Genomic DNA, 15,200 nt, shown 5'->3' on the forward strand with positions numbered 1-15,200 from the left:
GGCTTTTTTTTACTAAGTTATGGGGCTGTGTTGTCATTTTTTTTCTAACTTATGGGGCTGTTGTGACAAACCAGATTACTATTTTACACGGTTACAAACAAGGTTTACTATTTTCCATAACTTGTGGGGTTGTATGACTATATTTAATTTGTAAACATCAAATACATTTATCAGGAAAAAGTAGGGCCTTTCAGCTTTTGAAATTTTAATAGTGAAAATAACACAAAATTCAAATATGACAGAAAACATAAAAAATATGAATTACATTTATATTCTCGACTTCTTATCTAAATTCGAACTTAATATTGCAATCTCTGTAATTCAGCAATCAAATTAACTAATTATACAAGTCATACAAAAAAAAGTCAATAAAACTTATCTTCTGGAAATTTAGATGTTCTTATTTGAATTCCAAATGGTTGCTTGAATCCTCTTAACTCAGTCATGCATTTACCATACCATATAAACTCAATAAAATGAATATTATAAAAGGGGTTGGATCCATCAGGATCACTAACTTTTGTAGGATCAATAAGATCACTTTTTTAACCCTCATTTTAGAGTTTATATTATATCATAAGATAAGTCTTTATTGGTTTGTTTGTGTTGTTCTCTTTGTGTTATCTTCTATGTATTTTCAATGCATACCAACTAAGAAAATACATTGTTAAAAGAATGCAACATAGCTTGAATTAACTAACACTTTATAAATGTTTTTATTGGATCTGAAAACATTACTACATGAGGTACATTTTAACTAACATGTATTCACCTTTCACAATCAATCTCTAAACTATCAAGTTTCACCATTATACTTTACTCTCTCAATTGTTAGGCTAACTCAGTAGTACTTGATGTTATTTATGTAGTTTTTGTTAGTTACAAATTACATATATATTGTACTCAAAGTTTGGTGATGATGATTCCAAAATTTTCTATTGGCAATTGACCTCTTCTTATTAACTTCTAAGACGGTTATAACATCTATTACGCAAAATAAAAAGTTTATTCACATTATTACTGCATAAAAAAATAAAATCCTAATAGTCCAACAATATAATCTTGTATGGTAGGTAAATAATAAAAAATATTTTTTATGTTCTTTAATTAATCATATAAATACTAATAGATGTTTTAAATACCTAACGATTTCCACTTTCAAAGTTCAAAATTTGAAAATTTACTAACCGAAAAATATTCCAAGCTGCGATAATTGTTCCACTGTCAATGTTTTGTTTTTCTTTTCTTGCTATGTCTTCTGGTGTGGGTATCATCTTGAAGTTTATAATTTACTGGTGTGGGTATCATCTTGAAGTTTATAATTTCCTGCAATTTAAACATGTAAGTTTGTTTTTTTTTTGTTTTTTTTTCTGTCAAAATAAGGAAGAATGAGGTATACGTGGTGATTTGGTTTTTTGTTTCTCACCATCATCATGAGGACACATAGCATAAATTATAGGTTGAATCTTACTGTGGTGATATGGCAGACTTTTGTTGCTTCAGGCGACATCTGCAATTGTCGATTGCATCAGGTAACCATTGTGTAAGTTTTTATTCAATCGACATCTTCAAAGGTCATTTGCAAACATCTTTAGTCGATATCTTCATTCCACATCTACTCTTTGAAATCCCTTCGGTGAAACCCATATCACTTCCACTATGAAGGTTTTTCTTTCCGAGATCTAAATGAAGGAGTTTGTATGCAAATGAGATTTAATCAATTCCACTTGAGATGTAATCGATGGAAGTCTTGCTTATGAGATTTAATCGCCGAAGTGGGAGATTGATTCGATGGTTTTTAATTTGCTTCTGTTGGGAAATTGCTTAGATAAATGTATGCGGAGAAGGGTCTCTATTTTTTTTTATACTGAGGGTAGAAAATTTGGATGGTGTCGGTGTAAATGGTTCTTACCGGTATAGCTAAAGGGCAGAATGAGGAGTGCATTGGGTTAGGATGAGGAATAAGCGCTCGGTGGTGTATTTAGAAATTAAAGTTTTTTTTTTTTAATTTGATAATTTATCAAAAATGAAATTAATACGAATATTATATTAAATTTGTTTTTTGCGTATTTATTTGGTAACAAATTTAATTGAAAGAAACTGTGTATTGTACATAATAATAAAAAGAATTTAGATTTTTTTTATATTTTTTACATGATTTGTAATAATAATATTATTTTCACTATTTCAATTGTTATATATTCCGTACATATACCTTGTGATTTTTCTAACTTTAAAATAAAATTTATATTATTAGTAGCACAGTTTATTTTTAATTTTTATTTGTAATTTTTTATATTTTTTCATATGTGTTTATTACAATAGCTTAATTTGTAATTTTCCATATACTAATTTTCATTTACTTAGTTTATTGTGGTTGTTTTTTTAATTAAGTTTATATTTCATTATATAATATAATCATTTTCTTCATTAAATGACATTACATATTTCATGTATCGTAGAAACACACATATTTGAATCAATCATTATAAAGCTACATAACAATCACATAACTTTGTTACGGAATAACTTATTGAAAATAATTGATTAATAATTATGATTTTTAACTATCAAAATTTATTTAATTTTATAACCGTGGGTCCCACGGGTTATAACCTAGTATATATATATATATATATATATATATATATATATATATATATATATATATATATATATATATATATATAATAGGAGTTGAATTATTTCATTAATTTCCTTAGATTTCGGATATTGTATGCAATACTTTAGGATATTATAAAGTTAAACCTAAAACTTAAGAAGAAAAAGTTAAAGATGGTAAAGGAATCAAGTCTCAAACTTATTCACTTTTTTACTTTTCATCCTTTTCCTCGCTTTCTTTCCTACCCCCACGGTCACATAAAGAAATTTTTGCCCCCTCGCCACTCTACCCCACCCCAAACTCTCCCCCTAGGTCTCTTCAAGTGTCATTTTCACACATATACTTCACATACCATATACAAACCATTCCCTGCACTTCATACTCTCTAGCTCCATCTTTCTCCATTAAACCACAAAACCCTCGGAAGAAATCTTGATTATACTTAAAAGATTGGAGCAACAAGACAGAGAGAGAAAGTTGAGAGTTTTGCAAGTGAAAATGGAGTTCTTTCCTTCACAACCAGACTTATCTCTTAGAATCAGCCCACCCAACACCCAACCCACTTCAATAAGTTGGAGAACATCAAATCTAACTGATCAAGATCATGATTTTGATTTAGGTCATTTCTGGACGAGAGCTTTAAAATCCCAAAACCACCAACATGACTCAACAACAAGATCTCAATCCTCTTTCGACCTCTACGAGCCATATCCAACCCATTCTAATGATTCCGGCGTCAACCAGAACACAATCACAACAAATATTTATCACCATCACCAGGGTCTAAGCTTACAGCAAGGGTTATTGAATCCCATAAAAGGAATTCCTATTTTTTACCAAACTACCCAACCCAATTTACAGATACCAGCTCAATATCATCATCATCACCAAAATAACCAGCCTTCATTAGATTCTTGCACTGTTGCTACTTCTAGTAGTTCTTCTTCTTTAACTCATGGCAGTAATTTTAATAATATTGCGCGATCAAGATTCTTGTCTTCGAGGTTTCCTGCAAAGCGTAGCATGAGAGCTCCGAGGATGCGATGGACGACGACCCTCCATGCTCGCTTTGTCCATGCTGTTGAGCTCTTGGGTGGACATGAAAGTATGTTCTCTAATTTTGCTATATTCATTTTTACGGAATTTAAGACAATTTTCATCCTACAATTGGTTCTTATGGCTTTCTTAATTAATTTCGTTTGCGGATATGCTTTTGTAATGAACATAGGAGCAACGCCTAAGTCAGTTCTTGAGCTAATGGATGTAAAGGACCTGACGTTAGCCCATGTCAAATCTCACTTACAGGTAAACTTGCTTACCCTATCTCTCCCATTTTTTCCAATTATTTCAAGTGAGGTTTTAAGTCTAATCTAACTGGTATTAGTATTTTTAGCTAATGCAACATCCTCAAACACTCCTTCCCGTAAAGCTAGCTAACATGTACAACGCTGTTGTCAGACAACAGAAGAGTACTATTTTTCGATCAGATTTTTTTATAGACTCAAGTGTTTTTTCTTGGGTAGTTCTACAACATATTCGTTCTTTAAGAAAAGGCAATGCCTTATTTAGATTACGTATCAAAGCAAAGGTTCTCGACATACATATTAGTTTTTCTTAGTTCATCCTCTTTGAATATATATATATATATATATATATATATATATATATATATATATATATATATATATAATAAAAGTCTTCAATATATATGAGGCAGAGGCACAGATCTCTTTTTATTGGTATTGACTTTTGACTTTTAGACTCTGAGAATAATTTCTTATTTTCAGAAAAAAACAAATAATATTTTAAAATAAATTCAAATCATACTGAATTTTCCCATGCAGAGACCGATCTCCAATCTTTTGAACGCAACCTTGTTCTTCTTTTCTTCTTCTTCTCTTCCTACAAGATCTGATGGCTCTGCAGTGTTACAGCTTTAAAATCAGCTTTTTTTGCTTTCCATGACACATGTTTTTTTTATAATATTACTTTTTCTTATTGAATGAATGAATATATATATATATATATATATATATATATATATATATATATATATATAGAGAGAGAGAGAGAGAGAGAGAGAGAGAGAGAAAAAAAAGAGAAGAAAGAAGAAGACAAAAGAGAAAAGAGAAGAAAGAAGAAGACAAAACCTAATGAATTAAAAACAAAGAGATATATTAGAAGCCAAGACAAGTTTACACACAGTCCACTGTGCAATTGTATGTATTTATTAGGATTGAATTGAATAACAGCATTAATAATTCTCTCTTTTCAGAGGGGAACTTGAGATATGGGAAAGTACAAAAAAGGCCATCATTTCTCAATGATATATGTATACATATGTCTAGTAGCATCACATGCTGTTTCTTAACCACACATCTTGACCATGGTTTAGTACATTGATTGAATTGTCTTTCACTCGTATAGACATGCACCATTCCACCCTACAATAGATCCGTCTTTTTTATTCTGTACTTTCTTTTTGCACCATCACACACACATATATATATATATATATATATATATATATATATATATATTGTAGTTCACTTTTTTATAATGCATAAAGCACATTCACGGGTATTGCACGCTATTTCTTTTACAATATGGTAAAACCGTAAAAGTATGAGCGCGTAAGCAAAATGGGCAGTTGAACATAGCCTAATTTTTTTATTATATATTTTAATTTAAAAATAAAAATGATAACAACAATAAAGACCATTTTTTTCTGATTCGTCTTGAACTTTGAAGATATTTAATTCCTACTGGTTATATTTTGCACAAAATGTAAAGATAGGGACATAAAATGAATATTTAGTTGTATCATTTGAAGTATATTGTGTTAAATCATTGATGAGTTTGTTGGGGATAATTTAGCGGATAATCAACAATATACATTAATCATTATGATTCTAAGAAAGATAACATTTATCATATTCTTGTTTTGCAGATGTATAGAACTGTAAAGACTACTGATAAAGCATTGGTTTCATCAGGTTAATTAAGCCCCTTATTTGTCTTGTATATTAAATACATGATGCTTTGTATTAACTTCGAATCATGCGATTTTTCATCTTTACTTAGCACAATCAGAAGTCTTTGGGAATGGAAAATCAGGAGACAATTCTGGTGATATAATGCTTGGCATTCAGACTCACAGAATGGAGTTATTAACCGAAAATGGAGGAATGTCTAGTGTTCATCAAGATAAAGATTTTTATTTTGGTCGTTGGTGCAATTCATCAAGGTGAAACTTTTGTTAATTATGTATTTTTACTACTAACATTAATGTTTCTTGAAATGCAAAATGTAGCCTTATTTATGAAAAATATATGATCCAAAAAGGATCGAGGTACATGCCATGATTCCTAACAAATTTAGAGGGCTTGGACAACAAGCTTAGAATAGTTATGTTGGCAGACAATTTTCACTGTTCATTTGTGGCTGTATGTACAAATTAAACATGCTTGCTGATCAGGATAATTGGGGAATTCTTTTGCGGGTTCTTTTGCATTGTCCTTCAATTCAACTTCTACTATCAATCATCTTTCACCATCAGTAATCTGAACATTACTTGTCTACTATTCTCAACATGCGCCTTTTGTAGATTAGTAAAAATTGGTAATCATGTCTTTTGGGAGAACTAAAGTAATCCTTAATTCTGTTTATCATGAAGGAACGTCAATTCATAGAATAAAAGTCCTATTCTCGTAAATGTGCTTTTTGCGTCTTCTTAAATAAAATCCATCTTTCAAATGGCAGGAAGATGGGCTTTATAGTTAAAATAAAACAATAAAAGTGTATTTACTCTTATCGTTGCATGTTATCATGTGGCCTTCAATCAACTATGACCATTCAAGAAGGACCCCATTGTTTCTAAGTCAAAAGCTCCCCTCTTTGAAACACCTTTGTACCTTTTGTCTATACATTTGTGTTTATTATACTTGTTCTTGTTTCCCCCTTTTTTCATCTTGTGTACATGGCATGGGTATAATGGGACCTCACATGGGTTGATTTTAACTTTTTATCTCAAAGAAAATGGTAAAAGTGAGAAGCTATAGCTAGCTACAAACTAGTCATCGAAAGAATTAAAGCTTTCTATACATGGTTTGCTTTTCTCATCTTTTTCTTTTGGTATGGGCTTTAAACTGATGGAATTATTCTTTTCATGGTTTCTGTAGCGGGGAAGTTTTGATGCAAGTTAAACATGGAGATCTTGAATCGAGCATATTATCCCTTGAGGTACATATATATGCTATTTCCATTTATATTTCGAAATAATTGTTCTCTCAGCCCGAGACGCTAGAATACTTTCTAGTGTGAAATGTCTCTGTCTCGTGAAAATTAATGCAGTCGTTTGACGATCATTTATGATGATACTTTTCAACTAATAAAAATTATAAGAATATGCACCCGTTCATTAATTACTTGTAATGATAGTAAAATGATAAATAGTTAACTTTAAAAATAATAAATAGCTAACTATATGATATTGATAGCATTGATATCAAGTTTCCCCCTTTTCTTTTATTTAGAGACATTTTATATTAGATTCAAAGACAATTTAAGAATTATTTGGTGCATTTGAACTTGTATTCTTAATTTTGTGATATTTTCTGAATGGCATACTAAACTTTGAGTTACATTTGTGTGTGTGTGTGTGCGTATGAATGTTTGTGTGTGTGTATGGTGAGGGGGTTAGTACGGGGTAATAAGTTTTGGGGATGGAATTCATTGTGCACAATGATAACATAACTTTTGAGGAGGTATTATCATACGGAAACCTCACTTACCACATAGGATACCCTCTACGTTTGATAGTGATATGTATGTAAGCTTTGCATGGGAATATATAAATACATGTTAGTTTGTCATATAAAGTGGAAGAATAAATGAGTAGCAAAAGCAAAGGTATTTGGATTTGGCAGGTCATTAAAATATTTAAGTGTAAAGTAGGTCCTTTAATTTAGCAAGTTAAAGGAAGCGAAACATAAAGCAAAGGAAAAAAAACATCCTCCGTCAAATCTAGGTAACATCCTACAAGACTAAGATCTCTTTTTGAAGTTTGTGGTATCGGACATATGAGGCTTCCTTAATTGTATCAATTTGGCTACGTGAATTTAAAAGGGACACTTGTCCAAATTAAGAATAGAATATCTAAACCCTAATGGCCAAATTCATGGTAGGAACGCTTTAAGTTTAGTTGCATGCTGTAAAGATGGTTGATCCATTAAGACTTATTTGGTATATGCCCATTCTCAACACAATTAAACTTTATTAATTGTGTTCAACATCAATAAGTAGACAACATACAATAGAAGCTTGATACATTCAAATTGGTTATACGGTATACACGATGAAATGAGCTTCATATATATATGGTTAACCTACAAAGATTCAAATTGCAAACTAAACTTGTTAATTCTATGGTGTTGTAATCACTTTCCACTAATATTTATATATTACAACTAGATTAAAAATGTATGGTGTAACCCTGGACTAGCTTTCTTCTTGCAGAAGGAAATGAATTCAAAAGGTATGAAGAATGAGAGGTCATCTGAAGTAAGCTCATCAAGCCATTCACAGACCAGCCTTAAGAAGCCTAGCCTAGAGTTCACTTTAGGAAGATCTCAGTGAATTATATATATATATATATATATATATATATATATATATATATATATATATATATATATATATATATATATATATATATATATATTACTACTCATTTAGATATCATTGAGTTTTTTAATGGGAACTGGTGAAAAGAATGGTGCCCACTGGAAAATCTGTAGAGAAAAGTAAAAGAATGGGAAAAAGAGAGCAAAAGGAAGGCAACAAGACAAGAAAGGGTACACAAAGCAACAAAAGGGAGTAGGGTTTTGAAAAGCATATCTTTGCTATTGAAAATTTGTGAGAGACCCATCCTTTTGATATTAAAGATCTTGATTATATGTAAAAAAAAATCAATGAATTTTGATTTTTCAATCCATCTTATAATTTTTCTTGAATTCTATGGTAAACATCAATGTTTTAACCGTGTTCTTTATTTTAGCCCAACAGTATCGGATGATGTCATTTCTCTTTGAGGTCGAGAATGGTTTATGATTTAACCGGTTCGACTGCCGGATAATCTGACTTATCATAATTTCATCATTTTTCCTAGTTTCCTACATACACATATATACATACATATATAAATCAATGATTTGACGTCTACAAACTCAAACATTAAAAAATACATAAAATTAGTTATAGATATATCCAAATACAATAAAAACATATAACGATTAGTTTTACATCAATCTATGTATATTAAAAAGAAAATAAATTATAATACCGAAATAAATTATAGTTTTAAATGAATACGAATGCATCAAAAGCTTCTTAAAATTTACCATGTTTTCTTATTTTGAAAAATCCAAAATAAATGTGAAAAATTTTATTATGCAAAAATGTTTCATTTACATATGTTTTTATTCAAATTAATTGATTCAACAGGTTTTTTTTATAAAAACTGATCGGATCGTACCGGTTCAGAAATAAGCATGGGCTAGTTGAACCGCTTTCTTCTTCGGTTTCCGATTCGTTTGGCCGGTTCAAACCGGTTTTTAAAACATTTGACGTCTAAAAAAACATAAAAATTAGTCATTTCATCGCCTTGCCACATTTGCCAATAAAACAGATATAGTATAAGTGTTAAAGAACTTAAGATATATTTTAAATGACGATGATTATATTAAACTACGTATATGCCCGCTTTGTATACAAATTAAATTGTATGGTAAAATGTTATTGTCATATATGAACGTAAAAATTTAATCTAATATAAATATGTAAAATCTACGATATAAACTGCTAATTACAAATATAATAGATACAATGTATTAATAATCTTTTCATCCAAAAATTGAACAAAATAATATAATCATCCTTAACGTCAATTATATATATACAATCCAATATTAAAAACATAAAATAAAAAAATAAAATAAAATATATTACAATAATTATCTCAAAATCAAAAAATAAAAAATAAAATGATACATATTAATAATAATAGAAAAGTTCGTGACTCGTAGATATAAAAAAGTCGCAATTTTGTGATTTGTGAGATATACTTTTAATCGATTTCATTTTCGTTTATGATTTCCTTTTAAATCAAACAGATTCACTTATAAAACTTTATCTTTCTATTTTTTTCGTACAACAAACTTTGATTTCCTTTTTATTTCATCATGAAATTTTTAAAGAACCCTAAGTGTCATCTTAATTGGACATAGTTCCTTAAACTGAAAAATCAAAATTGATTGGATGTTATGATCATGTGTGGTTTATCTGTTAATTCTTAGTAATTGCAATATAATCATAAAAATATAAATTGATAAATATAATAACTTTTTTTGATTGGAGTGAGCAATTAAGAATGATGTAAAGTAAAGAAAACAAGTTTTATCTATTTTTTCTCATAAAAATAAAAATAAGATAGTCAATTAAGGATTAAGAAATCAAATTCGAATAATAAATTAAAAAACAAAAAACAAAAACATAGCCATTTATTAGAATCGACAAAGTTGAAATACACCAAATGATCAATGGCTTAGCGATAACAAATGACTCTTAAATAAGAGGTCAAAAGTTTATTTCTCACTTAGAGATATAGATGATATTTAGAGATATAGATAATATTTAGAAGTAAGTTAGTTGGAATATAAATTTCAATGTAAACTTACACAAAATTAAATATCACCATAATTTTAAATTTATTTGTTAAAAAAAATGAATATCATTTGTTCTAGTTCTATTTATCAAGTTTTTATAATACTTTTATAAAATATTATATACATATTATTAAGAGTGTTGGAAATGAACAATACAAGTTTGGAGCTGTCGGCTTAGATGGTTTAGCTTGGCTTTTCTTGTATTAGCTTTGGCTTGTGATTTTACCCAAATTCCTTTCAATCGCCACCTGTTTCGCCATTTTTACCCTTCATGTTTTCTCCACCGTCTTATTTACCACTTATCTCCTACATCCACATGTGTTTCCTACTTAGGGGTTATTGCAGCCAATCCTCTACATTCGACCACTTCTCCGTTTTCTTCATTTTTATTTCCTCCGGGCTCCAGACGATTGCAACGTACTCGAAGTCTGATGATCATAGCAACGACAACATATCTTTTGCCTCTACCTTTATTTTTTGTCGTCGGTTCTTGTAACATCCTTATTTTCAGGAATTTCACAAAATGGTGTAAAGCATAGTGATAAAGGCGTGCATGCTATAATTTCTCGAGATCACGAGTTCAAACCTTGTTCTATTTGTTTTCTTCCTTATGTGTGTTCTTTTTTTCAACCTAAGATGCTGACATGACATTCTACGTCAGTTGTCATATCAACCACTCTTCCACCTTGGTACTCCACCTCACCAATTGACTATTTGAAAATGTCAGTGAATAAATTAGCTGGTGTTCTGGACTTTTCTATTCAATCTAATCGTTTATTTTCCTGAAATTTAGATTTCCTGTAGTCTAAATCCTTATTTGGCTTGGGGTTTTTGGATTTCAGTTTTTATGGCATCAATATTTAGGACATCAGAGACCAAGATGCGTTGTTTCCTTAATATATGAATATCCTCTTAGCTATCGGAAGATGTGATACCTTAGGAGCTAATTGATATCGATCACAAAAGTAGAGTAAAAACATGATATTGGTTTTGTTGTCATAATTAAAATGGTATTTTATACATGTTGAATTGTAATATATGTGTAACATAGTTTGTTAAATATATAAATATAAAAATGTTACTTATAAATAGATATAATAAAATATGAGACCTGGAGACTTAGAAAACTATTTTAATAAGCAAGTTTTTAATTTAATAACTGTTTTTTTATAAAACGGTAAATTTGTAACATCGAATTTTCAAATATTGATTTTGAAATATACATTTTTCAAAATAAAAACTAACCCAAAGGTATGTATAGAACACAACTCATATATAAATTATGAAATATTAACTTGGTGAATATGAGCCTCATTGATCAAGACTATTAGAATCATGTTCGTCGTCAAATGACCCTCCACAGTTTGGACCTGGTCCATCGGACTATCAATGTAAAGATCTGATATTTTACCGATTTGAAATGTTTTTATTACCTTATCTTCTTCCTTTAATAAACCAAAGTTTTTTTTTTTTTTTTTTGCCACATGTCATATTCTTATTATTTTTTGATTATTTTGAATTAATTTTTTTCCGCATGTTATTTTATGGGTTTTCTTATTTTATTAAATTACACATAATATTTTAATATAATAATTATAAATATAGTAATAAATATATATATCAATTTCATTAATAGACTTACCTTCTTCTAATTTCAAAATTCTCAAATTAAAACTTATTAATTTCTTTTTTTTATTTATTTAAATTTAAAATATAAAAAAAAACATTTCAATTTTAATAATTCATTATTTTTTTTTATGAATTTAAAGTTCTAAAATATTTAGACTTTTATGTATAACTTTTTTTTTTAAATTAACTCATGTAATACATGGGTCTCACAACTAGTTGTTTATTATATTATGCGTCGATAAAACAATAAGAGTTATATAACAAGTTTAAAAGAATGTGTTGTGGAGATATTACTGAAACGTAGTGTGGTCCTGGACTGGTACTGAACCGGACCGAACCGAACCGAACGGTTGGTACCGGGTTTTTTTTAAGACCACATTCGATTGCTATAAAATCTAGTGTAATTAAGTGGGTTATAGATATTCAAGTTGCGTGAGAGATTAGTGAATTGTAAAGTCATCAATTAAAAACCAAAGTAGTAAATGTGTATCAAGCAATCATTCAAAAAAAAAAATTCAACATGTAAAAACTTCCAAAGTATGTGACGTAAACATTTGGAATCGGGTTATGGTGCTACATGCCCAGTAGTATCCTTGTTTTTAATCGAGTTGAAGCTTAACATAATAAAATTTGTGTTAGCCGAATAACACTCTATATTACCTGATTAGGATCAATCTTTAGTGACAAACATGGATTTGTTGTTATTAACTAATTACTTAATGGCATATTCTTGTTTTGATACTACGTTTCAGAAAATGGCTGTGAAGCACGTAACAAAGCAAAAATTACAAGGCAAGATTTTGGTCCAAATCGAGGTGTCTATGCCACCGGATGACAGCATTAGGTATTATTATTGTAGTTATTTAATTTTTTTTTGTTAGAAGTTTCATGTTAATTAATAATAATACAGAATACATGTGTTTGTTTTGTTGTTGATTAGTGATGCAATCAAATCGGCAAAAGAAGCCAGACCAACTCTAAGGTGTTGTTTGTTTTTTTGAAGCAAAAATTCATTGTCTGCGAACCACCCCTACAATCCTGTGTAGTAGAAGATGTGGACCAAACAGCTGCAGACTGTAATAAGAAGCGTGTTTGTTTTTTTAACATCTGCATGCTACTGCAGATATTAAAAAATTAAAATAAACTGATTTTATAAATCGAAAATAGTTTTTTAATACCGAAAATTTAATAATATATGACATTTCAGCAATAATTTATTATATTTCAGCAAAAAATAATGATATTTCAACAAAAAAATAATGATATTTTAGCAAAAAATAATGATATTTCATCAAGAAATAATTATTATTTAATATAAAAAAACGAAAAAAAATCAACAAGAATAAACAAAAAAAAATGTAAAATAATATTTCAGCAACATATAATCAATATTTCAACAAGAAAAAATAAGAATAAGAAGTTGGAAGAGGCAATACAAGTGTCGCGCCAAACAGAACACGCACATATGTGTTTTACTCTGAAAACTTCTAAAAAACAAACAACTGCGAGATTAAAAATGTTGTGTGTGTGTTGCGCCGCACAACATTAAGAGGTTTGAAGAGGCTTTTTACAAAAAACAAACAACATCTAACTCTATGTATGTTTTTTAAGGGAAATTGTGTAATCTAACCCATAAATGAAGTCTTTAAAAAATAACATTTTTTTTTGTAAAATAACCACTTTTAGGACTGTTCACTATTCGGATAAAACCGAATTATCCAATTGGACAATTTGGATTGGATTATTTGGTTCGGATATTCGGATTTTTGGATTGGTTTTCAAGAAAAACCGAATTATTATTTTGGATTTCGGATTGGTTTTGGTTTATAAAATAAGAACCGAATAGTCCAAAAAAACCGAATAAACATTTATTATTTATCTATTTATAATATATATCTATAGTTATTTATTAATTGTGTAATTTATTTTTTCAAATAGGAACGTTTCACCCGATAAAAAACATTAATACGCATTTTCACTCAAAAGTTTTTTATCTATAAAATATTTAACTATAATATATCTTCTTATTAGTTGTTTATAAATTTCAAATCACAACTAAGTAATTTGTTTTTGCTTCTTGTGTAAAATTTAGTAATACTATAATTATTTGTCGTTTTAAAATGTTTCGGTTTTTGAAAACCGAATTATAAAAACCAATCCAACCGAATTGTAATTTGATCGGATCGAATCCGATTTAAATTTAGTTTGGACTATTCGGATCCATGTTTTGAAAACCGAAATCAATTTGGATTCACTTGATTGGATCGGATCAAACCGATTCATCCAAACGAACACCCTAACCACTTTGTCCGGTATAAGTCATTCTAGTGAGATCTCCGGGATATTGGAATAGGATTCCGGACAAGCGTTCTGGAAAAATGAAAGCTATTTAACAGTCTGAATCGTATACTGACAACAGATTACATTGATCTCATTTTCTAGTGTCTAGACAAAAGATAAGACAAAATAGTACTTCTTCTTCGGTTTGGCACTTTCTTGGTTGACAAAGGACTTTGGGTAGATAGATTGCTCGGACAAAAACTTGTGCGAATTAACACGATCGCTCGAACAGCTTAGGATCACTTTACTTGAACTATCACGAATGTTACCATTTTCAATGTGGTTGCAAAATGGCCTAAAATCTGTTTATTTTTATAAAATTTCACAGGTCTAACTAATTTTGAAGATGGAACCTACAAATATAGTTTTTTGAAAAATCATATTTTTTTCATATAATCTTAGAAAATAAATAGAAATATTAGTCAAACTCAAGCTTTTCTCTCTTTTTTCTTTAAAAAATAGTATATTACTCCTTTGCCCATTAAAAACAGCAACTGATGATTCCTATTTCAACTTTTGCTCATTTATATACAAACGGATATGATCAATACTAAGGTGATAGGCCATCAACTACCATTACACTAAACTTAATAATTGATCATCTAAAGTCTTCAACAATATTTTTAGACATGCTTAAAATAATTTAACATATTTTTTATATTTTATGTCATGTACTTGCTCCAATTATTGCTTTTTTTATGGATGAGAAAACTGTAAAGGTGCAAAAAGTATTGCAAACAAAATCTTTCCTTTAAGCCAAAGAATCACAAGATCCTCTCCCTTCTTCGACCCAAAGAATCCCATTCTTACTTCCTTTCAATGCAAAGAATCACAAAATCGAAATATTCTTAAAAATAATTTACCAAACTTTAATGACACAAATC

The 15,200-nt window shown here is 29.2% G+C and overlaps 1 protein-coding gene across 1 annotated transcript; it reads left to right on the plus strand.

Annotated features, from left to right (window-relative positions):
* The first annotated feature begins 2,929 nt into the window (after positions 1 to 2,929).
* LOC145118965 (putative transcription factor KAN2) lies at positions 2,930 to 8,267 on the plus strand. The gene is made up of 6 exons (XM_079054609.1): positions 2,930 to 3,728; positions 3,852 to 3,928; positions 5,574 to 5,619; positions 5,708 to 5,870; positions 6,805 to 6,865; positions 8,141 to 8,267. The coding sequence occupies exons 1-6, from the start codon at positions 3,122 to 3,124 to the stop codon at positions 8,258 to 8,260; spliced, it is 1,074 nt and encodes a 357-aa protein (XP_078910735.1). The 5' UTR covers positions 2,930 to 3,121; the 3' UTR covers positions 8,261 to 8,267.
* The last annotated feature ends 6,933 nt before the right edge of the window (positions 8,268 to 15,200 follow it).

This window comes from Lactuca virosa, chromosome 6 (genome assembly GCF_052849685.1).
Source record: "Lactuca virosa cultivar CGN04683 chromosome 6, Lactuca_virosa_CGN04683_v6, whole genome shotgun sequence".
Classification (NCBI taxonomy): Eukaryota; Viridiplantae; Streptophyta; class Magnoliopsida; order Asterales; family Asteraceae; genus Lactuca; species Lactuca virosa.

Coding starts and splice junctions, on each gene's coding strand:
- LOC145118965 (XM_079054609.1), top strand. CDS start 3,122: ATGGAGTTCTTTCCTTCACAACCAGACTTATCTCTTAGAATCAGCCCA. Junction 3,729..3,851: donor GCTCTTGGGTGGACATGAAA/GTATGTTCTCTA, acceptor TAATGAACATAG/GAGCAACGCCTAAGTCAGTT. Junction 5,620..5,707: donor TAAAGCATTGGTTTCATCAG/GTTAATTAAGCC, acceptor ATCTTTACTTAG/CACAATCAGAAGTCTTTGGG.